The sequence below is a fragment of the Piliocolobus tephrosceles genome, chromosome 4 (genome assembly GCF_002776525.5).
Source record: "Piliocolobus tephrosceles isolate RC106 chromosome 4, ASM277652v3, whole genome shotgun sequence".
Lineage (NCBI taxonomy): Eukaryota > Metazoa > Chordata > Mammalia > Primates > Cercopithecidae > Piliocolobus > Piliocolobus tephrosceles.
In genome coordinates this window covers 45,077,267-45,104,189 of record NC_045437.1, presented here as the reverse complement: position 1 = coordinate 45,104,189, position 26,923 = coordinate 45,077,267, and the positions used below count along the sequence as shown (strand labels likewise).

The following is a 26,923-nucleotide window of genomic DNA, read 5'->3' as shown; positions in this document are numbered from 1 at the left end:
AGTAAACTTCACAGAGAGGTGATGTTTATTTCCCTGGAGAAAAAAACTTTTTTCATTGTATAATTAAGGACTAATGGCTTTTGCTTTGTAATACATAACTGAATTAGGTTGTTAAGAAAAACTCCAATGACATTATGGTGACTATTGGAAACATGATTCCATTTATTAAGCAAATCATAATATTGAACCGTTCCCCTTACCAGTATGAGGCAATTGTGATAGTGTTACTTTGTAACTGCTGCTGTCTACAGAATGCTCAGGGAAATTAAAGATAATTCAGAGACAAATGGTACTAACCCTTCTAACCTGTCTCTTAAGTGTAGAGGACTCTTTCCTGTATATATATATACACACACACACACACACACACACTACCTCTGCCAGCCACATACCTATCACTGAGTTCCGTCTACTCTTGTTGGGCCTCTTTGAAAACACTTCTTTCCATGTCTTTTATCAGGTTCTTATCAGTTGTCTAATATCTGGCCGTCTAACTCATTGCTTAGCTTTCACCAGTTGCTTTCCCTGCTCTAGATCATCTTGTGCATTTTTATGTACAATACTTTCCTAATATCACTCATGTTCTTGGGTGTCTGTGGAGAGAGTGAGAGAGAGAGATTTCCTAAATTAGAGACAAAAAGGAAAAATAAAGATTGAGTCAGTTCTAGGATAAAATCTAGTTCTCTTTTATGAAGGCTCAAAAGTTTTTTCCTCTTAGAATATGGTAAACATCAAATGTGATCTCTGAAACCATCCACAAGTGTGAGATATGCCAAGGTTTTTTGGGTTTTGCTAGCAATTCTGGGCAGAGATCCTGGTTGTCCTTCAACATTCTACTTTTCTGCCATATTATTAGAATTTTAGCTTGGCACATGATCACCCAGAATAGACTACTATATTTCATCAATTCTTTATAAACCACTAAGAAATAATACCTAAGATAGGGAGTCTAATGGGTTACCAGTACATAAATATGGGACACCAAGGTTTATACCTTCAGAGCAAGGATAAAGGAGAAATCCTCCATGAAGAAAGAGGGAGCAAAGCAACTTGCCTGCTCAACCTTGGCACTGGTTGGAAGGAGGGACTGCCAGTGAGAATTTGAATCACAAACCAGTACACATGTAGGTTTGTAATCTGAATTCACACAAATGATATCATCCTGAAGAGCTCAAGCAGAAAATGTAATTAAAGTGAGGTTAGTATTGTCCCTAGTGACTGGCAGAAACATATGCAAATCCTCTCTGGAAGAACTCAACTTCAATTGAGGCGGACAATTTAGTATCTCAATTAAAAATATGTGATAGTGTGAAAAATAGGTGTTACAGAATTGATGACTACAATATATCTCCCATCCTTGCAGCTCACACCCTCCCAGCTAGGGGTAGCCATGTGACTGAGTTTTGACTAATGGGATATAAAAGGAAGTACTGGCTGGGTGCGGTGTCTCACACCTGTAATCTCAGCACTTTGGGAGGCTGAGGCACGTGCATCACCTGAGGTCAGAAGTTCCAGACCAGCCTGGCCAAGATGGTGAAACCCCGTCTCTACTAAAAATACATAAAGTAGCCGGGCATGGTGGCACGCTTGTGATCCCAGCTACTCAGGAGGCTGAGGCAAAAGAATCGCTTGAACCCAGGAGGCGGAGGTTGCAGTGAGCTGATATTGCACCACTGCACTCCAACCTGGGTGACAAAGTGAGACGAGACCTTGTCTCAAAAAAAAAAAAAAAAGAAGTACTATGTGTGGTTGCTTTTGGGAAACTTCCCTTGTTGCAGCTGTAGCATTCTCTTTGCCTCTTCTTTCTATTTCTCTGTTCCATCCTGCTGCCTGAAAGCAGATGCTGCCGTTTACACCTAAACATAAGGGCTGCACATGGGGATGGTGGAGTAGTGGGCTGCAGAGGCTGATTCCTGGGGACGTTGTAAAACAGAGACATACCAGCACTGGCCTGCACACTTTGAGACTTGCACAAGAAGCAAATAAAAAAACTAAGCTATAGTTACTTGGGCTTTCCTATTAATTATAGCTGAATCCTAGCGGACAAAGGACATAAAGATTATTAAGACATGTTTGTCCTCAAAAAATGGACAGCCACTCCAGGGACAGTTTCTATTCAATGTAGGAAGGGCTATAAGAGGTGAATATACAAAGTGGGAGTCTAGGGAGAAATCATCTGGTAGAGGAGGGCAAAGAGAAATCCAGGAAGATGTTTTTAAAAATATGGAATCCTCGAACAGGATCTGGTTTTAAAGGTTTACTTCAGAATTGAACATATTTTTTTAGTCTAGACTTTCCTTTAGGGAAAAAACTAAAGCTTTCAGGACTCAAAGACAAGTTACTGCTCACATGGCTAAATTGCATTCCATATTTATTTGACAAATACTTATTGCAGGTTGGGTAGCCGTTGGAGATGCAGTAGGAAACTTTTTTTTTTTTGAGACAGAGTCTTGCTCTGTCAGGTTGGAATACAGTGACATGATAACAGCTTGCTGCAGCCTTGACCTCCTTGGCTCAGGCCATACTCCCATCTCAGCTTCCCAAGTAGCTAAGACTACAGGTGTGCACCACCACCACCACCAGCTAATTTTTAAATTTTTTGTGGAGACTGGAGTCTCACTAAGTTGCCCAGGTTGGCCTCAGACTCCTGGCCTCAAGCCATCCTCCACTTCAGCCTCTCAAATTGCTGGGATTATAGGCATGGGCCACCACGCCTGGCCCAACAAACTTTTAAAAATCACTGTATTCATGAAGTTTACCTTCTGGTTGTGGAAACAGACACTAAACAAATACAGACATTTCAGTGGTAAGTGCTACAAAGGAAAGTGACAACAGCATAAGAGAATGGAACATGAAGGTAGGGGACACTTTTAGAATAAGATGATCCAAGAAGGCTCCTCTGAGGAAGTGACATTTAACCTGAAACCTTACTGATACAAAGGATCAAAACTATTTAAAAAATTCAGAGGTGGAGGTAGGGGAGAGAGGTTCTAGGCAAAGGGAGGAAATAAAAGCTGGATGGCTCTCCACCAGGAAACACTGGATGAAGAATGAAGAATTGTAGGGCCCAAGATCAGAGAGATGAGTAGTGCCAGATCATGTGGGCAAGCTTTTATGTATTAGCACACTTAGAATTAATATTCTGCTTGAGAGTAACCTGATATTTGAAACAGAATGAAAAAGAAAATACCTCCCACAGTATACTTCATAGCTTCTCATTTAGTCCAAGCTCTCAGGGAAGTAAAGTCCAGCTATGGCTAAGTTTCACATAATGCACTGCTTTGGAGTTTTTGTCTCATCTGGTAGAGTAAGATAAGTACCACATACTATTATAAGGCTAGATAGCATAAAATGATGATGCATTTTCTCTGGTCATCGATAAGAGGATTTTTTAAAAAGTAAATTTCTTGGTTTAGAATTTGAAAGCAGTTTCTTTTTTTTTTTTTTTTTTTTTTTTTGAGACGGAGTCTCGCTCTGTCGCCCAGGCTGGAGTGCAGTGGCCGGATCTCAGCTCACTGCAAGCTCCGCCTCCCGGGTTTATGCCATTCTCCTGCCTCAGCCTCCTGAGTAGCTGGGACTACAGGCGCCCGCCACCTCGCCCGGCTAGGTTTTTGTATTTTTAGTAGAGACGGGGTTTCACCGTGTTAGCCAGGATGGTCTCGAACTCCTGACCTCGTGATCCACCCGTCTCGGCCTCCCAAAGTGCTGGGATTACAGGCTTGAGCCACCGCGCCCGGCCTGAAAGCAGTTTCAAAGTTGGATAACACAATTCAGATCTTTTTCTTATTCTTCTTCTTCTTATTTTATGTATTTTTTGAGATAGGGTCTGGCTCTATCACCCAGACTGGCACACAGTGGCACAATCTTGGCTCATTGCAACCTCTGCCTCCCAGGCCATCCTCCCACCTCAGCCTCCCAAGTAGCTGGGACTACAGGCACGCACCACCATGCCTGGTTAACTTTGTAGAGAGGGGTTCTCACTTTGTTGCCCAGACTGGGAGATCTTTCTGTACTTGACTGTACGCTTTCCACTGATCTGCTGCTGTTTTCACTATTATTCCTTCTTTTGTGTGGGTATTTTCTTCTGATTTTTAGAATTGTACTTGTAAACATGCTACATACACATATAATTTGTGCCCTGTTTTTCCATTTACATATTATACTTTCCATATTAGTACATTGTCTGATATATCTGCATAATACTCAATTCAACTTATCTGCTATTGTTTTTATCATATCCCTATTACAAACATGAGGCCCGTTTCCCTTTTTTAAAAAAGGAAAGTTTGAGGTTACGGGTGGTGTTCTGATAAATAATATTTTGTCATTTGTTTTCATTGATAAGGAAACATTGTTTTGAATTCAATGCCTCAAATTGGGTGCACAATAATTTGAAGGGAAAAGCTGGCAAGTTTGAAATGAACATTGATATTACATAATTTACATTAAAATGGTACATCTTTTGTAAATTTGTAAGAAGAATAAAAAATAAATGAAAACCTGATTACCTTTCTTATTTGAAGTTTATTTGGGGGGTCAGAATTTGACTTGCTTCTGTATTATTTCACTTTTCAAAAGAATCCGCCAGGAGAGATTATAATTGCGTGATCTTCAAATGAGAAATCAAGTCTTACTTTATTCAAAAGAAAATGTTGGAAGACCATTTAGAAATCATTTAATACTGAAGTTCCTATAGTGTTGGTTATAAATTCAACCTTGACATTTCTTAAAATTGTACAAAGAAGTGGTAGAGTAGAAGTGGGAGTTCACTGGGGCTTGTAGATTTCGCAGGATGTTTTATTTCCCGGAGAACCAAACCTTAAGCACAGTGCACGCCACACCTGAGGGCGGATTCTCCCAGGCCGGCCCAAGTCAGGGCAGGGCTGGAACCAGGGGCTTGTTTCCCAGCGAACCGCCACAACAGAGAGCGGACTCTGCGCTCCGGCCGGGCTGACCTGCCAGCGTCCAACCTCGCGCCCTGGGCCTGTCTGGGTCTAGGTCTGGGTCTGGCCCTACCTACGCTCCGGGTCCGCGGAGGCGACCATGGACCTCGCCGGGCGCGCCCGCGGCCACGGGGCCACGGTAGGGGGGCTGCTGCTCGCGGCGGCTGCTGCCGCCAAGGGTCTCAGGGAGGACCTGAGGGGCGCGGACGCCCTGCCTTGGAGGGCCCTGTCCCAGATCCCGAAGCGGGAGGGGCTTGGAGAGGAGGATACGGCAGTTGCCGGACACGAGCTCCGTGAGTCCCGGGACAAGGTCTCAGAAAATCAGGTTGCGGGGCGGGCTGGGTCGAAGGGACTTAAAAAGGTACCCAGTGCATCGCCTCCGGAAGCTGCGGGAGTGAAACTGGCGCGGCGACTCCGCCCTGGGACCCCGAGTCCCAGCCTCCACCGCTGCACCCCCTGTTGGCTGGTTTTCAGCTTTGGAATCCACCCCCACCATGTACTGTGGGTGGAAGAACAGTATTATTCTTCCGAATTAAGGAGGAGGCTTTTAAAAATAATGATTAAGTCCTTTTGCAAATAAGAGTTTCATGTGTTCTTCTTATCTCCTATATCGTGACTCATGCGCCGATTTATTGTCTGACTTTAAATAAATCACTTATCTTTCTGCACTTAAGTTTTTAAAGCATGGAGTGGATCATCTATGCCTTGGGAATAATGTGTAGTATAAACTAAGGCAGCTGTTAAGCAGTTCAAAAGCTGAAAGCGATTCAAGTCTCTCCCCGGCACCCTCCACTCCCCACCTGCCTCCGACCCCGGCCCCCCGCAAGCAGGGTCTTGTTGCTCTGTTGCACAGGCTGGAATGAGTAGTGCAGTCACAGACCTCCTCAGGCTCAGGTGATCCTCCCACCTCAGCCTTCCCAGTACTCAAGTCTCTTAACGGGGCACACCATCTAAGCCTACTGGCTGGGATGGCCTTATTTCCTAAATTAGACTTGGAAGCTGTACACCAGTTCCTCGATATAGTCATTCAGTCATTCTGGAAATATTTTCAAGGGCTTAACTATTTTCTAGGCATGTTCTAGATGTAGGGATGGAGAGAACAAGACAACCCCTGTTCTGGTGGAACATTCTGTTGTGGTGGAGGGGTGATAGACAATAAAATAAGTAAGCAAATAAATGAATAAGAGAATTTAAGGTAAGTGCAGTGAAGGCCATGAGACAGGGTGATGTGGTTGGAGTCAGGCTGCCTAGGACAATTCTATCACTTATAAAGCATGAACAAGTGGTATAACTTTTGAAGATCTCAGTTTCATCATCTGTAAGATGGAGGAATCATGCCTACATCAACAGGTTATTTGTTTTATATAAACCCTGGGGCATTTCAATAGTTGGAGATCAAGCAAAGGAAAAAGAGCCGGTAGAAAAGACTAGAAAGCAACAGTTGGTTTACCAGAACTCTAGAGAAGAACATGTTACAAGGGGTGTGTGTTCCTCTGTGTCACAGTTGCCAAGAGCTCAATGCACATGACAGAGGTATGATGACTGGGTTTTGGCAAGACGGAGTGACCTCAACAAGAGCAGTTTCAGTAGAGGGGTGGGAAAGATGTCTGAGTAGCATGGGTTGAGACAAGACTGAGATGAAGAAATGGAGACAGCAATTATAGAATACTGAAGTTTGGGGTAATGGAAAGTTGAAAAATGCAGCAGCAGTTGGAAAGGAAGCTAGGGTCAAAGGAGGGTTTTTTACACTTAGGGTATTATGGCATCTCCGTATTTTTTGAAGGAAGTGATCCACTGGAGAGAGATTAAGTGATCTAGAGGAAAGAAGACATAATTTCCAAGAGACTGACATATGAAACACTTGAAAAGATAAAAAGGGGATGGGATCCAGAGCCCAGGTGTAGAGGTTGGCCTTTCCTAGGTACAGGGATGCTTCATCCTCTATATATAAATGAAGGTAGGTTGGTAGACTCACCTAGGTGGGAAGATGTGGGAATTCGTGTCCTACTACTTCTGTTTTCAATATGAGGCAATGGTATTGACTGAGAATTAGGTGATGGTAGTGAGAGGAAGTAAATTAGGTAGATTAGTAAATTCAGATATTTGAGGAGAAAGGAAAGGATATGACATATTGAAGAAGGGAAGACTAGGGAAATGTAGAGGCTAGCTAGTCGTGCTGAGATTAGTGGGGAAGAATTTAAGAGACCTGTTAGCGTGTGTATCAATCAGGACAAAGTAAGCTTTTCCTGCAGCAATAAATGACTCCTACGTCTGAGTGACTGGACATAAAAACAATCTATTTCTGGCTGGGTGTGGTGGCTCACACCTATAATCCCAGCATTTTGGGAGGCCCAGGTGAGAGGATCACTTGAGGACAGGAGTTCAAGACCAGCCTGGAAAACGTAACAAGACCCCATCTTTAAAAGAAAAATCTATTTCTTGCTCGTGTAGCATGTCCAAAATAGGTTGGCAAGGGTCTCTCAGGAACCCAGGTGTCAAGGATCATAAAGGGGTTGAGATTTTACCCTACTTGTAATCTCACAAGTTAGCTTACTAGGTGATAGAGATGCTGGCAGAAGATACTTTTGGATCAGAGATGATGGATTTCATTACTCACAGCAGTAGCAGTAGCCAGAGTGTTAACATTTGTTTCAGTTCTCCAAGCCCCAATTCCCACAGGGAGATATAAAGATGCCAAATGACACCTGCTCACACAGTGGGTTGTGTTACAGAAAAATCCTGCACTTAGGGAACCCAAATCTTTTGTAATAGTCAGTAAGCATGCCTTACCATTGCTTTCTTCCAAGGCTGAAAGCAAACCTGCCCTTTGCTCCAGAGGAAGACATTATCTCTATTTGTCAAGGCTTTTCACTATACAAACATCCTTGAAAAGATAGTAAAGAGCAAAGCCAGTCAATGCTTTTGCTTGTAAGATGTGCGGAAATGTGAGAGACCCAGAGAGAATTATCTCCCAATACCAAGTTGATGGAGGTACCACCATCTTTTGACCCTTCATTTAAACACATGGCTTCCAGTGTTGATAAGGCAGGGAAAAGAGACCTAGAGGGTGACACAGGCTTTTCGCTGACTCAGCCCCAAAGTGACATGCCATCACTTCTGCTTTCAGCCCATTGGATACACCTCATCTAGCTGTATCCAGGCTGGGATATGGGCTTACACATGTGACCAGGTAGAAGAGAAGCAGCAGATATTGATGAACACTAGCAATGTTTACCACAGCATGGTTGTGTGTTTTTCTCCAGTACCGTTTAGCTGTTCAAGTACAGAAACAAAGCAAGTAGCAGTTGGATTTAATCTCAGAATTAGGATTCTGACCAACTAGTCTAATGGAGGAAAAGAATGGTGAGGGAGGTGTTTGCATAGAAGTGATTTCATAGGTGGACCATATGCTATGGTCTGAATGTGTGAAATAAATTTCTGTTTTTTAAAAAATTACTCAGTGTCAGGTAGTTTGTTACAGCAGCGAAAACAAACTGGCACCATGTAATCTAAACATGGTAAGGAGGGAAGTAAGGGCACAGAAATGAAGAATATGAAAAAGGGTTAGAACTGTGGACTGGAGGACTTCATAAGGTTGCAGAATTTCTGGACTTGGAGAACTAGAGCAGCTGAGCGGAATGGATGAGAAGCTGTGGTCAAAGAATAGGATTCTGGAAGTCAAGATTTCAGAGGTAGTGCAGTTTGAGTGATGATTAGTTCAGGAATGTGTCTCTGAAATCTGATGACTGAGGTCAGATCTACGGAAGATTATTAGAGGGAACTAAGAGGCCAAGGTGTTGGATTAATCATCTGTGAGGAGGTTGAAGTCACCTAGAATGGTGACAAGAGTAGAGGTAGGAAGGAAGAGAAGGATCCAGGTAACAGAAAGAATGAACATGTGAATCTGTATGAGTCTGCTCGGGCTGCCATGACAAAGTACAGCAGACTGGATGGCTCAAACCACAGATGCTTATTTTCTCACAGCTCTGGAGGCTACAAGTACAACATCAAGATGTTGGAAAAGTTGGATTCTTCTTAGGCCTCTCTCCTTGGCTTATAGATGGTCACCTTCTCCCTGCCTTCACCTGGTTTTCCGTGTGTGTGTGTGTGTGTGTGTGTGTCCGTCCTAATCTCTCTTCTTTTAGGGACAGCAATCATATGAGATTGGAGCCCATTCATATGACCTCATTTTACCTTCATTACCTCTTTAAAGGCCCTATCTCCAAACATAGTCAATATTCTGAGGTACTTGGGGTTAGTAGTTCAACATATGAATTTTGGAGAGACACACTTCAGCCCATAACAGTATTTCCCAAGAAGATACTCCTTGGTTGGTCCTTGATTGGACTTGGCAGTATCCTTAACGGTCTTTGCTTCGGCAAAAACTTGGGGAACATTGAATGTCATGATGGTATAATTTAAGAACAAGCAAACGCTTAGGAAACTATTCAGCAACACATCTACAGAAACCTCTCTTACAGGTCCTTTCTGTTTGGAGATGGTCTGTTATTGACTCCTACTTAACCTCAATTCTGGTCTTATCCCTTCGTGTTGGGCTGTTCTCTGAGAGCCCTCTACTCCCCTACATAACAAAAAAACTCAATAAACCCTGGAATCTTCTCTATGACAGTTAATAAAGCCTACCATATGAATGTGTATATGTATGTGAAATATGACGTTTATAGTAGATGTCAATCTACTTCTCTGTGTTTTTATATCAATGAGAATAAAACATTTTCATCCCCTTTACCTTTGTGTCTGTATATATGATGGGCTGCATTTTGAAATTTTCTTCGTGCAGGCCTAGCGTCTGTATAGAGTTCTGAAGACAACAGTTTTATCTCTGTAAGCTGTAGGAGCATTTGGACTCCACCCTGCCTAATCTTGTACAAGGTTTTTTACAAACAATGTCCCCTGGGAAGTCTACTGCCTTCTGACCTTCTAAGCCAGATACCACATTACTGACTTCAGGGTGGTCCTTATGAATAATGTTTTGTTTGGGGCCAGGAACATTTTTAAGGGTGTGAAAATCCTTGCAGCATGAGGAGAAAATTGAATCTTGATACTACAGTTTTATAAGATATTGAAGCAAAGTTTCTGTGTCCTAAATAAAAATAGCTAAATGTAAAAGACTCAAGGCTGTTGTTTCGTTTCAAGGCTGTTGTTACAAGGTTTGCCCTATGAAATGTGCTTTCTCTTTGGCCTCCTTAAATTCCCTTAGTTCATGCTTGCCTTGCTTTCTTTCAGTACTGCCAGATGAGAGAAGCTTTCAGAATGCTGCTAAAAGCAATAATTTGGATCTTATGGAGAAGCTGTCTGAAAACAAGGTTAACATTAATGCTGTGAACAATGTGAGTAGAAGTCATAAATATGACAAGTGACTACTCCAGTAATGGCTTGGGTTTACACAGGACATCTGAAATAATAATAAAAGTAAAAATCATGGTGCTGGCTGAGATAAGGGAGCGCTCCTTTGTTGGTAATCCCGGGGTGTTTAAGCTAAAAGGTGGAGTCAAACAGCGGAAGAGGCTCTGTGCGTTTTAATTCCTCTTCCAAGAAGAGCAGTGCACAGAATCTTCGTGCATATCTATTCAAAGTCTGTGGGTGGGCAGTAAAGCCAGCTGTCGGGGTTATAGGTAAAGCCAGCTGTCGGGGTTATAGGCTTGGACCTGGTCCTGGATTGTCGCCTGTGGATCAGTTTGGCCTCACACATTCTGGAAAGGCACAACATTTTTTGCTACACAGTCTGGGTTGTTTTCTTGCCAATGATGTCCTGTGTGGTTCTGTTTTTACAAATTTAAAAATCTAAAGAGGCATGTGGATTTTCACTGTACTGGTTTTGAAATGTAGTGTATCTGTCTCTTGGGCAATGAGGCCTTACCTGAAACCTGGCTCTTACTTGTTCTTTAAGTCCCTGGGTTTTAGCAGAGGGAAAGTCCGCTGCCATAAATTTGGATTCTCTACTGCTTGCTTTTGTGAGGATTTCCTGATAGTCCTTTGAGGCCAGGTTTATCAAAGTGAAGGTTGGAGGCTGTGTCAATTGCTTAGGACAATTTGTGGAGTGGTTCCAGGTGGGTGTGGCACCCACCTGGGTGGTGGGTAATTGTATTTCATGGTAAATTTAATGGTAAATGATTTACTATTTAATGGTAAATGAAGCATAAGCTTCAGGGCCCTTGCTTGTACAGGCCCCTTGTAAGGCACTGAGAGGGCTCTAGTAATATATTCCTATGACTATATGATTTTGTAAAATCTGAAAAATTATAAGGCATTTTAACTGCAATTATTTAAGCTTTCTGACTCTGGCTTTAAAGAAGACTCCCTAAATAGTCTAAACTCAGGTTTCACAAAACCTATATCTATCGCAGGCAGTAAGGTCCTAGAAACTGAAGCTGCAGAATCTGAAATCACGCACTAGGTGCAGTGGAAGATGTTGTGCATATGTGTTGGGGGCCTTTGTGCTTATGTGTGGGGATAAGTGTGGGGATTGATATGTCTATGTGTATAATGTGTGTGTGTGATGTGTTATGAGTGTATATAGTGTTCATGTTCCATAGATATCCTAGAATAGGAAAGCAGCAACCTTTTGTAGCATAACAATTTTAGGGACAAAAAGAAAAAACAGGAATCAAGAAAGGAAGGAAAGGCAGAAAGGAAAAAGGGTGGAAAGGAAGGAAAAGAAAAGAAGTAAGCAAGTCTCTTTGAAGGGGATATTTGCATAGTTTCAAAAATATTTATGGGATAGGTATCTTTGAAGATTATTTTGACCATGAAAGGTTAATTGTGGGAGTAAGTGAAGCAATAATCACTTTTCCAAGTAGCAGGAAATAGATTCTCTAGTATACTGTTTAAACCATTTAACATTTTTCCATATTCAACTTTCTATTTTGTTTTAAACTTTTTTTTAATATTAAAGTACTTGGAGAGATAGTACAATCGAATACACTTTAACTTACAGCGTGGCAAGTTATTATAAATTCCTAATGAATTGTATTATACTTTCTCATAACATCTGTTTACTGTTTACAGCAAATCGTTGACATGGTTACTTGGAGAGTTCCTTAAAACCAGTGACGATGGAGCTTTTTAAAATATAAGTAATTTTATTGAATTATCTTGGGTGAAATTTTGGCTTACATCCTTATTCACAAGTAAAGTTAATAGTGGAGCTTATAAGCCCATATTTGACATAGTAGAACAAAGCTCCAGATTTCAGACAAAGTCAAAACTCATGGGTTTTTTTGTTTTGTTTTGTTTTGTTTTGAGACGGAGTCTTGCGCTCTTGCCCAGGCTGGAGTGCAGTGGCGCAATCTCAGCTCACTGCAATCTCCACCTCCCGGGTTCAAGCAATTCTCCTGCCTCAGCCTCCTTAGTAGCAGGGTTAACAGATGCACGCCACCACGCCTGGCTAATTTTTGTATTTTTAGTAGTTACAGGGTTTCACCATGTTGGCCAGGCTGGTCTCGAACTCGTGACCTCAGGTGATCTACCCACCTTGGCCTCCTAAAGTGCTGGGATTATAGGCATGAGCCACTGTGCCCAGCCATAACTCATGTTTTGTCGAACTTATTTTATCACTGGTTTAGCTATTGTGAAAGTTTTCAGAATCAAAATGGGGTCACCGATATTAAGAAAACCTTGACAAATAGAGCTGGGGAAGGCCATGAAGACAGGGTTCTCATGCTTGTATACTTGATAACAAAAACTATCACAAAAGACTGCAAAACCCACAACCTTACACAAAGGCCATCACAACCTTACACAGAAAATACTTCTGCAAGGACAACTGCCCAGAAACTGCCTGTCTAATCTAAGACTGGAGTCAGCTTGTTGTTGAACTTTGCAGCAAAGGGTAATTATTTCAAAACAATTATGTAATCCTCCTCATTTTTTTTCCTTTAAAAACCTTTGTCTTCTTTTACTTCCCTAAATACACACATAGTTTACTGTGATATGCATATTCCCGTTGCAATGCTTTATTCCCAAATAAATATCTTTTCTTTTGAAAGTCTCTTATTATTTAGGTTGACACTACCAAGAAAATCAAATATTTAAACAGTTCTCATTTTTTTTCTTATTTATGTGTAACAAAGAATAGTAAAGCCATGCCCAGACATCTTCTTTGGGAGCAAAAACAGTGTCTAGAATATGGGAATTATGATTCATATCACTTCCAAGCAAAACTTTCATTGTCTGAAATGTATTAGACTGTCTCTGGGTATCCCAGGAGCACCACATGGACTTTCCTTTGGAGCAAGATGGTCATAGCTTTTCCTCTGCCTTTCTGTCTTTCCTTCCTCTTTTCTTCGCTCTTTTATCCCTTCCTCCCTTCCTTCTTCCTTTCAAAAGGAATTTATTTGCTTCAGTAAAGTTTACAGTCCAAAAACTTAGAGAAGAATGAACATGAGTGGATTGAATACCTAGGAAAATTTCCACTATGCATTATTAGTATATTCTAAGCAGAAAAATTTACCATTATTAATGATTATATAAGGGGGAAATCCAACTTTTACTTTCTAAACGAAACCCATTATGTTGCCACAACATAATGCTACAATACAATATAAGTTGAAACAAGAATTTCAGCTTGAGGCGTGTCCTTCAGTGGATTGCCAAATTCTCTGCTGTTATCTCATAATGAAGGCAGAATTCGGCTGGACACAATTCTCACAACTTTCAAAGGTAAAGGCAAAGAGTGGAGCCAAACAATCAAAATAGAAACACCTGATAGAAAAGTATGGCCATTCAAGAAACAGGAAACCTAAAAGCACTAAATAATGATCAGTGACTAAAAACATAAATTATGCTTCCTCAGATGAACCGCACAGCCCTGCATTTTGCAGTGGGGAGAAATCATTTATCTGCAGTGGATTTCTTGCTTAAACACAAGGCCAGGGTGGATGTTGCTGATAAGGTAAGCTCATCTTGAGTAGAACAAATTGGAGCATAACCAATGTACAGGGAGAATCTGATCACTCCAGACATCTTTTCTTCACATACATGCAAAATATTTTAATTGGCAGTATTTGTTTTGGAAACGTCTCTTCAGAGAATATACATATATGTGCTCTTTGTATTTGGGGACTAAATTGTTTCCCTTTTACCTATGGGATCTGGGTTTTTGCTTTTTTTCTCATATTGACTTTATGGCCAATAGCATGCATTTGTAAAAGCAAGATCATTGTCCAGAGTAGAATCTGGGATGTGGAAGACAGAAGCTAACTGACCCCAGAGACTTTAAATATTGACTTTGCTCTATGAACTCTGATAATAAATAGGCTTATTAAACAGCTCAGGGGTAAGCCCAGCAGCACACACACAACTTTATGCCATCCCTTTCTCAGGCTCCATCCTCTCCATGATCAACTCCCCTACATTTTGCAGCTCCCCGCCCTGTTTTCCTGGTCCTCTGACTGGAAAGCCAAGGCTGTGATCTCCCAGCCCTGCTGTGTACTTCCCACGAATAGGTCTGCCTCCAGGACCAAGTGGGGGAGGGTAACAAGATAACATTTGGATTCTCCCTCCACCCTGCTTTATGACCACAGTTCCTCTGGTCAGAGAGAAAGATTCCCCTATGTCGGACTTTAAGGTGCTTGCCCAGCCACTGCTGCTACCCTTACCACTGTCAAGTTGTAGCTTTGGGAGTGGGGCTTGGCTTGCGGGGAGGGGGCAGGGCCTGCAGAGAAAAAAGAAGCAGAGAATTTCCCCTACCTTCTCTGTTCTATAGGGGCTCCCTTCTACTCCTTACACCAGAATGAGAGAGCTTCTGTTGGAAATCTTTCTGACTGTGCCCAGGGCACAGTTCCATGATTTGCACTGCCTCAAGTCCAAGTTGGAAGGTATGGGAGGAAAAGAAAAATCTGGAAAGTCACAGCAGGATTGTCCTTACTTTGAGTTCTGATTTTTTTTTTCCCCAATCCACCTGATACCATTTACAGAGTCCTCAGCTGTTTCATGCATTCTTTTTTTTTTTTTTAACTTTTAATTTAAAATGTGTGTGGGTATATAGTAGGTATACGTTCCATGCATTCTTTCCAGAGTATGTGTTTTGGTGGGAGAGACAGAGTGGACTGTGCTTACTTCGTTTTAACCAGAACCATAACCCCAAATCTTTACTATACCAAAGTAGAGGGAATCCTACAGCGAACACCTATGTATCCATTGCCAGATTAGATTGCATCTTTTCTTTTAAACAGCATATCTGAGGATTGCCGTGTTTCTGATATGTTAAATACAGGACTGGTTTGTGTCAGAATGCAAATCAATTATGTGGGGAAAAGAATGATCAGACTGTTACTGTGTCTATATAGAAAGAAGTAGACATAAGAGACTCCGTTTTGTTCTGTATTTGAGATGCTGTTAATCTGTGACCCTACCCCCAACCTTGTCCTTGCAAGAGTCATGTGCTATGGTGACTCAAGGTTTAAAGGATTTTGGGCTGTGCAGGGTGTGCTTTGTTAAACAAGTGCCTGAAGGCAGCTTGCTGGTTAAAAGTCATCACCATTCTCTTAATCTCAAGTACCCAGGGACACGTACATTGCCAAAGGTCGCAGGTACCTCTGCCTAGGAAAACTAGGTATTGTCCAAGGTTTCTCCCCATGTGATGGTCTGAAATATGGCCTCGTGGGAAGGGAAAGACCTGATCATCCCCCAGCCTGACACCCATGAAGGGTCTGTGGTGAGTGTTTTGTTTAATTTAATTTAATTTAGGAGAGCTAAATAATTAAACATGAAGCCAAAGTACATAAGAAAGCGGCAGCCTTGGCCGGGCACAGTGGCTCAAGCCTGTAATCCCAGCACTTTGGGAGGCCGAGACGGGTGGATCACGAGGTCAGGAGATTGAGACTATCCGGGCTAACACGGTGAAACCCCGTCTCTACTAAAAAATACAAAAAACTAGCCTGGCAAGGTGGCGGGCGCCTGTAATCCCAGCTACTGGCGGAGAATGGCCTAAACCTGGGAGGCGGAGCTTGCAGTGAGCTGAGATCGGGCCACTGCACTCCAGCCTAAGAAAGCGGCAGCCTTTTATTGCAAATATGCACATACTCTTGGGCGAGGTTCTCCGGTCCTCAGGTAATGGGGCCAGGGAAGTCCAGGCAGGGCTCTCTGGTGAGGTTCTCCGGTCCACAAGTAAGAGGGGCAGTGGGCGGGATAAGGGCGTGATAGGGGCCTCTCCATAGGCATGGCCGGGTAAGTTTCCATCTCTTCGGATTGACGTCACCTGACGCATGCTCCGTTGATCTTCATCTTCCGGGGGCGGGCTGCATTTTCCTGAGCCCTGGAAAGTTGGTGAGGAAGAACCCGGAAGCAACATGGATTGTGCCTTCTTGTTCACCTTCCTCCATCTTGTCCTTTCTCCCTCACCCAAACAGTGAGGAGGACTAGTACAAGGAAAGAAGCCCTCTTGGCGGTTGTTGGCAGTTGAGGTAGAGAAAAGCATCTGTCTCCTGCCCGTCCCTGGGCAATGGAACATCTCGGTATAAAACCCGATTGTGTGTTCTGTCTCCTGAGAAAGGAGAAAACCGCCTTAGGGCGAAGGGCGGGACTTGCTAGTGCAATGCTGCTCTATATGCACTAAAAAGTTTTATGGAGATGTTTACATATGCATATCAAGGCACAGCACTTTTCCTTAAACTTATTCATGTCACAGAGATCTTTATTCATATGTCTTACTGCTTTCTCCCTACAATGATCCTATTATCCTGCCACTTCCTTTTTTCTAAGATGGTAAAGATAATTATCAATAAATACTAAGGGAACTCAGAGACTGGTGCCAGCGTGGGTCCTTGGTATGCTGAGCGCCGATCCCCTGGGCCCACTTTTTCTTTCTCTATACTTTGTCTCTGTGTCTCATCTCTTTTCTCAAGTCCCTCGTTCCATCATTTCTTTTCTCAAGTCTCTCGTTCCACCTAACGAGAAATGCCCACAGGTGTGGAGGGGTAGGCCACCCCTTCAAATTATTCCTGAAATGATGGAGAGATATTTCACCAACTTGTTCTCCTTGAGGTTTTTCTAAACATATGTTTGCATTACTTTGTCTCTGAAGCATGACTGTTTCTCTTAACTTTGCTTGAAGATTGAAATAATATCAGGTGGGAAATATAGTAATTCCTGGTATGTCTCTTTTTCCTGCTTTGAAGGTTTCACTAAGTTAAATATGTTTATAACTGATTAAATCATCTACAGTGGCATTACTCCATAACTAGTCAAATGTTTTTCATAATTCAAGCAAGGTCACGTTTGACCCAGTCTGGCAGCTTCTTTATCTGAATGATGAGCCTTGAGTTTGACTTCTTCTAAGTTCTAACACCATTTGTAAAGAGCTAACAGTTGATCCCCTTCACCCTCAGTATTTATTCAGTGGCTGTTGTGCGTGTGTCTTAGTGTCAACTACTGAGGATTCAACTAGACAGAAGTCCTTGCTATTTAAAGTGTGGTGCCAGGACTTGAAGCATGTACATCACCTGCAAGCTTGTTAGAAATGCAAGATCTTGGGCCCCACCCCAGGCCTGAATCAGAATCCGCATTAAAAAAAAATTCCCAGGTGATTGTTTTTGGGAAGCACTGGTATGATATAGAGTCATGGCTTTGCAGGGCCTACAGTCTCTCTGGGGAGCAAGGATAGAGACTGTACTAACTGAGTGCCATTCAAGGCACTGAATGCTAGGGACCAAAGTGAGCAGCACCCCCAAGTACTGGGAATAGGCAGACTGGATAAATGGAGGGTCTTACTCCAGACAGGAGTAAAGAATCCCAGGTGGGTGAAAGTGGTGCTCAGAGGATAAAAACATCTGCTCACAGAGCTTCTTATCTCTGGGAAGCTCCTAACATAGAAGTGTTCCCCAAAGGAAATTACTGACTTCACCTATGACGAGACTGGCAATGAGGACAGGTTGTCAGTGACTGTTGGGCAATGTACACTTTACAGAGCTTCATGAGCCGCCACCTGTGAGTGTGATTTGTGACACATGGTCTTAAGTAGTCTCAGGCATGCCAGTTTCATACCAGAAGAATTTGTTTTATGGAGGTTCTTAGGGAGTTTACATCTGTGAGCTGTGATTCATTACCTCTGAGGAACAATGGCTCCATTCTGAATTTGTGGTTTTAGAGACTTAGGTTGTTTGCAGCTTGAATTCCCAGCTTTTAGATTTTGTGATCGGAGCTTGGAATTTTAAAATGTAGGCTGCTTTGAAATTAGTGTTTGGATGAACCGAGGCAAGATGGTGCACTTCCGGGTTCTTCATCCCCCACCCCCAACTCGTCCCGCGCGCGCGAAAATGCAGCCGGCGCCCAGGGAGGGTGCAGACCAACTGGGCATGCACCAGGTGACGTCAATCTGAAGAGACCAAGATTTACCTGGTCGCACCTGCGGAACGCCCCTGACACGCCCATGCCCCACCTATTGCCCTCCCACTCCTAGAAAAGCTGCTCTCCGCCATTGAGCCACGCAGCCTTCTCACAGCCCAGGCGGCCCTCTTACAGCCCCAGTCCTGTCGGGATGTCGGGACTGTGGGAAGTCCGTCCGAGAGCCCCACCGCGGGGGGACTCTGCCGGCCTTCTTTGCCGGAGGCCGACAGACTTCTCCCACACACCTTAGGTTACCAAAATAAACTGTGCAGTTTTGCTGTTACACTTGCCTACCCGCTGGTTCTTTTGCGCCCGCTCGGCTGGTCTTAGAAAAACAAGACAGATGGTGCCGAACCCGGGAGGAGACCCCTCCTCAGGGCCCCCAGGGTCCGGGGAGCCTCCTCCTCCTCGTTCCACGCAGCGGACGGACCAGGACCTGAGACCCGCTTCGCTCACTCTCATGGCCTCTCTGGGGTAAGTGCCCTTGTCTCCTCTTTACCTCCCTCGGCCAGAAACCCTGTGCAGGTCCGAGGTCCATTTTGAGCCACCAAGTGGCTTGGGAGAGCCTTGCAGGACGGAGACGTCCGCCTGAAGGTACTCTCCACTTTGGCTTCAAGAGCCTCCAGTCTGTCTCTGCTGGTTCCAAAGGACGCTTTGAAGCCAGGCAGAGATCCACTTCCATTTCCATTGTGTCCATTGTGTCCCTCGGCCAAAATCCTGCGCAGGTCCGAGGTCCATTTTGAGCCACCAAGTGGCTTGGAAGCCACCATGTGGCTTCGGAGAGCCTTGCAGGACGGAGACGTCCGCCTGAAGGTACCCTCCACTTTGGCTTCAAGAGCCTCCAGTCTGTCTCTGCTGGTTCCAAAGGACGCTTTGAAGCCAGGCAGAGATCCACTTCCATTTCCATTGTGTCCATTGTGTGTCGGTAAAGAGGAAACAAACGGGAAACCCCCCCAGTCCAAATTTCCAAAGAGCACCCCCTTAGGGTGCCTCCTAGCCAATTTAAAAACCTTACAGCTTGAACAAGAACTTAGGAGGAAGCGGTTAATTTTCCTTTCCACTGTGGCGTGATCGACCTCAGCAATTTCTGCCAGCGGCTAGGCAAGTGGTCCGAAATTTACATACAAGGCTTTTAGGCCTTAGGCTCTCGTCCCTATACTCCTTCTCTCCCCGCTCTCCCCACCCCCTCCCTTCCTGCCCAGACTCCTCCTTCCTCCTCCTTATCTACTAGTAATCCACTCAGTCCCGTGCCTCCTTCGGGGCCCCCAACTGGCTGTCTTGAGTCCCCTATCTCTGCCCACACCCTCCTACAGTGTTAGCACCTTTGCGAGAGGTGGTTGGGGCGGGGGGTAGTCAGAGTACACGTCCCTTTTTCATTGGCCGATCTTTCCACCATTTTGGCGTCTTATTTCATTTCTCAATCAGCTCCTGACATTCGTAAAAAACTTCAAAAGGTAGAGGATGGTCCTCAGGCACCAATACAAGACCTAGTTAAATTAGCCTTTAAGGTCTATAACTCCAGAGAGGAGACGGCAAACTTGCCTTGAACAGAAGGTTCAGCTCCTAGCAGCGGCTTTACAGCCCAGTCGTAACCCCAGACCAGAGAGCACACACCCCGCAGACTCCATAGAGCCTGCTATAAGTGCGGCAAGGCAGGACACTATGCCAACAGGTGTCCGCAGGGTCCCCGAGTCCCAACGCAGCCTTGCTATAAGTGCAAGGCATCAGGACATTAGGCCAGTGAATGTCCTAACCCTCGTCCACCAGCAACCCCCCTGCCCTGCTTGCCAGCAGGGAGGAAACTGGAAGTCTGATTGCCCCACCCTGAGAACAGGTGCCGCGCCTCTACGTGACCCCCTTTCCCAGGATCCTGGGAGCTCCTTCCAGCTCCTACATCTGGACGATGACAACTGAAGGTACCGAGACTCGGGGACCCCCATCACCCTCGCCGAGACGCGGGTAACTCTCCTGGTAGCGGCAGGAAGTAGCCAGACAGACCACGGCGCCCCTTTATCACTATTATCAATAAAAGGTTGGACTGTTTGGATGAACCGAGGCAAGATGGTGCACTTCCGGGTTCTTCATCCCCCACCCCCAACTCGTCCCGCGCGCGCGAAAATGCAGCCGGCGCCCAGGGAGGGTGCAGACCAACTGGGCATGCGCCAGGTGACGTCAATCTGAAGAGACCAAGATTTACCTGGTCGCACCTGCGGAACGCCCCTGACACGCCCATGCCCCACCTATTGCCCTCCCACTCCTAGAAAAGCTGCTCTCCGCCATTGAGCCACGCAGCCTTCTCACAGCCCCGGCGGCCCTCTTACAGCCCCAGTCCTGTCGGGATGTCGGGACTGTGGGAAGTCCGTCCGAGAGCCCCACCGCGGGGGGACTCTGCCGGCCTTCTTTGCCGGAGGCCGACAGACTTCTCCCGCACACCTTAGGTTACCAAAATAAACTGTGCAGTTTTGCTGTTACACTTGCCTACCCGCTGGTTCTTTTGCGCCCGCTCGGCTGGTCTTAGAAAAACAAGACAATTAGGAATTACCTCTTAGGGAAAAAATAGATCTCCTATCAAAGAGTGATTTGTCACCTGTCTCAAATATTTCTGGCTTTTTTTTTTTTTTTTCTTTTTTTGAGGTGGAGTTTCATTCCTGTTGTTCAGGCTAGAGTGCGATGGTGCTATCTTGGCTTACTGCAACCTCCACCTCCCAGGTTCAAGCAATCCTCCCGAGTAGCTGGGATTACAGGCATGCACCACCATGCCTGGCTAATTTTGTATTTTTAGTAGAGATGGGGTTTCTCCATGTTGGTCAGGCTGGTCTTGATCTCCTGACCGCAGGTGATCTGACCGCCTCGGCCTCCCAAAGTGTTGGGATTACAGGCATGAGCCACCTCGCCTGGCCTTCTGGTCTCTTTCATATTTGAAAGCAGATTTAGTATTACTAAATATAGAGCACTGACTTGTAGGGAAGTCCAAATTAAGAGGTAGAATTGTGTTTAGGGAACATGTTTTGGAGAACCTCAAGTAGTCAGTCATTGTACATCATTTCTCTTTGGGACAAGGAGTCCAGAAATGAAGAGTCTTCTTCATGTTGGAATTGTAAACCTACAAATGGACTAACTCACCCTCTAGACTGACAGCTGAAATATAAATTTGATAGGATATGTACATTAAGAGCAGGGTTTCTCAACAGTGGTGCTATTGACATTTGGGGCCAGATAATTCTTTGTGGTTGGGGCTGCCCTGTGTATTGCAGGATGTTTAGCAGCATCCCTGGCCTCTATCCACTAGGTGCTAGTATTAACCTCCCCCCACCCACAGCATGACAGTAAAAAATGTCTCCATACATTTTTCCAAATGTTTCCTGGGGGCAAAATCACCCCCAGTTGAGAATCACCAGTTTAGAGTTACGCCTCAATAATTTGGGACTTGCTGTTTTACTCTCCCAACGTGAATTCTACTGAGAATAAGAGAATACATTAACGCAACTTGGGGGCAGCCAAAATAAATGCCGAAAGGCTTATGTACTTCCCAAGTAGAAGTGTGCCGCAGGCCCTCATTCCTTACGCATTTACTCATACTGCGTACATCTGACAAACAGTTTCCAGATCACAAACACAACTGATTAGAAGAGGGAAATAAAATGTAGTGTGAGAGCTTACTTTGGGCAGGCACTTGTACTGAGGAAATGGATTACTTTTTCGTGGAGCTAAAGGAAACAGAAAAGCAGACACTTGAGTTTACAGATAAGGAAGTTGAAGCTGACAGTTAGAATTAAGTTCACCAAGATCCCCGTACTTGAAAGTGATAGAAAGTGACCAGAATTTGGCCGGGCGCGGTGGCTCAAGCCTGTAATCCCAGCACTTTGGGAGGCCGAGACGGGCGGATCACAAGGTCAGGAGATCGAGACCATCCTGGCTAACACGGTGAAACCCCGTCTCTACTAAAATACAAAAAATTAGCCGGGCGTGTTGGCGGGCGCCTGTAGTCCCAGCTACTCGGGAGGCTGAGGCAGGAGAATGGCGTGAACCCGGGAGACAGAGCTTGCAGTGAGCTGAGATCCGGCCACTGTACTCCAGCCTGGGCGACAGAGTGAGACTCCGTCTCAAAAAAAAAAAAAAAAAAAAAAGAAAGTGACCAGAATTTGAGATTAGTTCTGCTTGATCCTGAAGATCAGGCTCATAGTGTCTGCCCTATGCTGCTTCTCTAACTTAGGGCCTGGGGCGCAGATGCATGTTTTTGCTTATGTCCCTCGAATCTCACCTCCCTAAAATAGCCAATGTTAACTGCTGGCTATGCTTCCTTCCACACTTTTCTCCCTGCTTATTTGGTAGACAAGTCAGCATACAACTGCCCGCAGCATCCCTATGGGTCAGTAAATCCTGGTCTCTTTCAGTCTGACAACTTTGTACACACGTGTTTGCACACAGACAAATCTAAATAATTTTGTATAAATAAAATATTTTAAGTAGTATCTATATAAATGAGATCCTTTTTATAACTTGTGTTTTTTTCACCTGTGTGTACCCTCTCCTCCTCTGGTAACTATACTTAACAATCTGAGATATATGTGTTTATTTCTGTACTTTTCTCCTGCTCCCATAGTCATATCTATATTAATCAATCTACCTACCTACCCACCAACCCACCTATAGATGGATATAGATATATACATATATACATGTACGGGGTTTTCTTAATCACTCCTTTTTAGCAAATGGGATTATATCATATTTATTCTCAATCTTATTTTCCTTATTTAGCAAAGCTCATGAAAATCTTTCCAAGTCAATTGTTGTAGCACTAATTCATTATTTTTAGTGCTTGCATTATATAGTCTGACTATTCCATAACTTATTCAGCATTCCCTTGTTGATAGGCCTTTACCTTGCACCCAGTTTTTAGTATTACACTTAATATCCTTATATATATATAGCATTAGGTAATGACATTTTTATTTTTATGGGATAGATTCCCAGGAGTGGGATTGCTGGTTGTATTTTCAATTCTAATAGATATTGCCAGATACTTAAACAATAATCATTTCCATTTCCTTTCTTTGTCCATTTTTCTGAGTTTGTCTTTTTCTTCTCCATAGGTAAGTGTGCTTCACGCATTAGAGAATAACCATTTATCTTTATTAAAGATATGGTTTTAAAAATCTGTCATTTTTAATTGACTTTGTTTATTATCTGTCTGTTCTTACTCTGGATTAAGAGACTGTACATTATAGTCTGGATTTTATTCTAATACGTTTATTGTTTGTGTGCTATTTTGTGAGTGTGGTATGATATAGCTTTTCATTTTATTTTCTTCCAGATGGAGAACTACTTGCGCCTGCACCACTTATTAAGTATACCCTTTTTTCCCCATAGAACCGAAATCACTTTTGCTGCATATTAAATTCTCTATTTCTTAGTTTTCAACAATCTAGTATTAATTTGGCCTTTGTTGATGAGGCAGTATATGCTGTGGCTCATCAGAGTAACAGATTCTCTTTTTCTGTCTTCTTGGGGAAGCACGGCTTGACAGTAATTCACCTTGCAGCCTGGTCTGGGAGCCTTGAGGTCATGCTCCTGCTGGTTAAAGCTGGAGCAGATCAGAGAGCCAAGAATCAGGTAGGTATGTGGGTCACACCTGGACAAAAGCTCTTACCTCACCATTGCAGGAGAGAGGAATTTCTGAGGTCACTGTGTATCTCCCCAACCCCTGGCTCTCTTCAGGATGGAATGAATGCCCTCCACTTTGCTGCTCAGAGCAATCATGTGCTCATCGTGGAGTATCTTATTCAAGATCTGCACCTCAAGGACCTGAACCAGCCTGATGAGGTATGTTTACTTTGGTTGTATAGGTCTTGCATATACATCCTATACGACCCCTATCAAATTTCACTTTCTTCCTGCCTCTGGTACAGCTGTGAAAGCAGCCCCACAGGCAGACCCTACCCTGTAGCCAGCTCCTCCATCACGATGGCAGACCACAGAACCAAAAAGGAGTGTTGGTATTAGTGGCGGGCCTGGCCCCTGCTTGTAGGGAGAATAGGAAGTGTTGAGGAAGCAGCCAGATTCCTTCTTCCCATTCTACTCCCTCATCCTGGCCGGATTGTGGACAGTATCCTATCCCCTTTAGTAATCAAAATGTGTATCTAAATTTTATTTTATTATGCTTGGCCTTTTGGTAATATATTTGACCCAAAGCTATGCAGTAATGAGCCATGAAATACAATGCAGTTTTATTGCATTTGTCAGTATTTTTTTTCTTTAAATAAGGGGATACATAACAATACCAGCTACTACTTAACGAGTATCTATTAATGTAGGTACAGAGGAAAGCTATTTACATACATTATTTCAGTAAGAGGTCTTGGACCTGACACCTACCGATGCTCAACAAATCATTGCTGAATGAATGAATGATCTCATTAACCCCTACAATAATCCTATAAGGTAGAAAATATTTTGCTCATTTGTAGAGGAGAGGAAGTTGAGGCTCAGAGAGGCCAAACACCTGATCAAAAGTCTCACAATCTAAAAAGTGACAGAGCCAGGACTTGGAGCCAGGTCTGGCTGAATCCAGCTTTCATGCTGTGCTGTCTCCCGCCTCAGACTAACAGTGGGTATTGTTCATATCAGGGACTGTCCTTCCCCTGGAATATTTCCCTGTAGGCATTTTTTTTTTTCTTCATAGAGGTGTGCAATTGGCATTTTGATTTCTCAGCAGTAGAATATACTTCATGAATGGGACTTCCTTTTCTCTGTGCCTCCAGAATACTATATTATAAAAGTTTCTTTAGAAGCTGGTCAGTGGGCCGGGCGCGGTGGCTCAAGCCTGTAATCCCAGCACTTTGGGAGGCCGAGACGGGAGGATCACGAGGTCAGGAGATCGAGACCATCCTGGCTAACACGTGAAACCCCGTCTCTACTAAAAAATACAAAAAACTAGCTGGGCGACGTGGCGGGCGCCTGTAGTCCCAGCTACTCGGGAGGCTGAGGCAGGAGAATGGCGTAAACCCCGGGGGCGGAGCTTGCAGTGAGCTGAGATCGGGCCACTGCACTCTAGCCTGGGCGGCAGAGCGAGACTCCGTCTCAAAAAAAAAAAAAAAAGAAGCTGGTCAGTGATAGTCACTTCATTTCACCTCTTTTTAAAAATTTTTACATTTTTTTTCTGATCTTAATCTCAAAAATAACGATATTAACAATAAGAAGTATTTCTTCAGATTAGGTCTATGTACTTCTTTGACTTCCTCTACATATGATTAAACAGCTATACATTTATAGCTTAGAGGAAGACAGACTTGGGCTTTAGTCTGGTCAGTACTACCATGCACTAGCTGTGTGGTTTTAAGCAAGCTCTTCAATTTCCAAAACGCTCAGTTTCTCCATCTATACAATGGAAACAATAAAATCTACTTTATGGTAACAACAAGGGTGACAGGAGAAGTCTTGTCCCACATATAATTTTTTTTTAAATCAGTAAACCTCCATTCTTTGGTGTATAATGATTGACATTTCCTCAATCTTATGTAAAAGTACCTATGCAAATGAACTTCATGATGAGCCATTCCATAACCCCTTTTCACTTATGCCATTCCTATGTTGGAATGTTGGAATAGCTGAGATGCTTAAATGAGCTAATGACTATAAAGCACTTAGCAACGAGCCAGGCACATTGTAAGTGCTCACTGTTGTAACAATTGTTATAGGATAAAATATCCAGCCAGGCACATTGTAAGTGCTCACTGTTGTAACAATTGTTATAGGATAAAATATCCTATCTGATTTTCTGAAAGTGACAATCATAGTCAAATGCCATTTAGTATCAAGGTGAGGAAGTCGGATCTTTCTAATTTTATCCATGCCAAGTAGAGACGTGGCCAATTAATGAATTCCATTCAGTTCAGTTCAGCAGATATTTGTTGATGGCCTGTTATGCATGAGACACACAGTTATTCTCCCCTTCAGTGTGCTCTGATTGCTTCCATGAGAGGGAGTAGTGTATGGGAAGGATCAGGCAGGCTGATGGGATTCAGAAAGCAAAGCACGTTTGCAGGGAGCCTTCCCCACTTCTTGAGTTTCTGCTGGCCAGCAGCCTTCCTCTCCATAAGTCTTTTCAGCTGATTCTGGGCATGTCCTCTCCTCTCACCTTCTTCCTCCTCTATCTGTTGGGAAAAAGGGTTTAGGAGCATTGGCAGCAAACTGCAGAGTGACATGTCCAGCTGCGAGATCTTAAATTGAGTTCAGAGACATACAAGGAATGAGCAAATAATGACTCCACTGGGTCATCTAGGGAAAGAAGACTCTTTGAGTCTGAGCCCAACCTTAGTTCCTTCGGAAAACTAAATTGATGAATAGAAAAGACAAAAAAAAAAACTACTTTTTTTTCTAAGATCTGTGAGTGGGTCACACCTGTTGGCAAACATCAGTTGGAATGGTAGTTGCCAGGAACTAGGAGGAAGGGAAAGTGGGGAATTATTGTTATAATTATAATTATTATTATTATTATATAATTATATAATAATAATAATTATTATTATATAATTATATAAATAATTATTATTATTTATCATCTTAATAGTGGTTAAGATGATAAATTTAGTTATGAGTACTTTACCATAATAAAAAAAATTATGGGGGAA

At 43.5% G+C, this 26,923-nt stretch overlaps 1 protein-coding gene across 1 annotated transcript in view; it reads left to right on the top strand.

Annotated features, from left to right (window-relative positions):
* The first annotated feature begins 5,043 nt into the window (after nt 1-5,043).
* The window catches only part of ANKDD1B (ankyrin repeat and death domain containing 1B), a 58,646-nt gene continuing 36,766 nt past the window's right edge, over nt 5,044-26,923 (top strand). The window contains exons 1-5 of the mRNA XM_023207999.1: nt 5,044-5,401; nt 10,191-10,294; nt 13,759-13,857; nt 23,808-23,906; nt 24,012-24,116. Of these exons, the coding sequence (XP_023063767.1) occupies nt 5,044-5,401; nt 10,191-10,294; nt 13,759-13,857; nt 23,808-23,906; nt 24,012-24,116 (765 nt within the window). The remainder of the gene's footprint in view (nt 5,402-10,190; nt 10,295-13,758; nt 13,858-23,807; nt 23,907-24,011; nt 24,117-26,923) is intronic.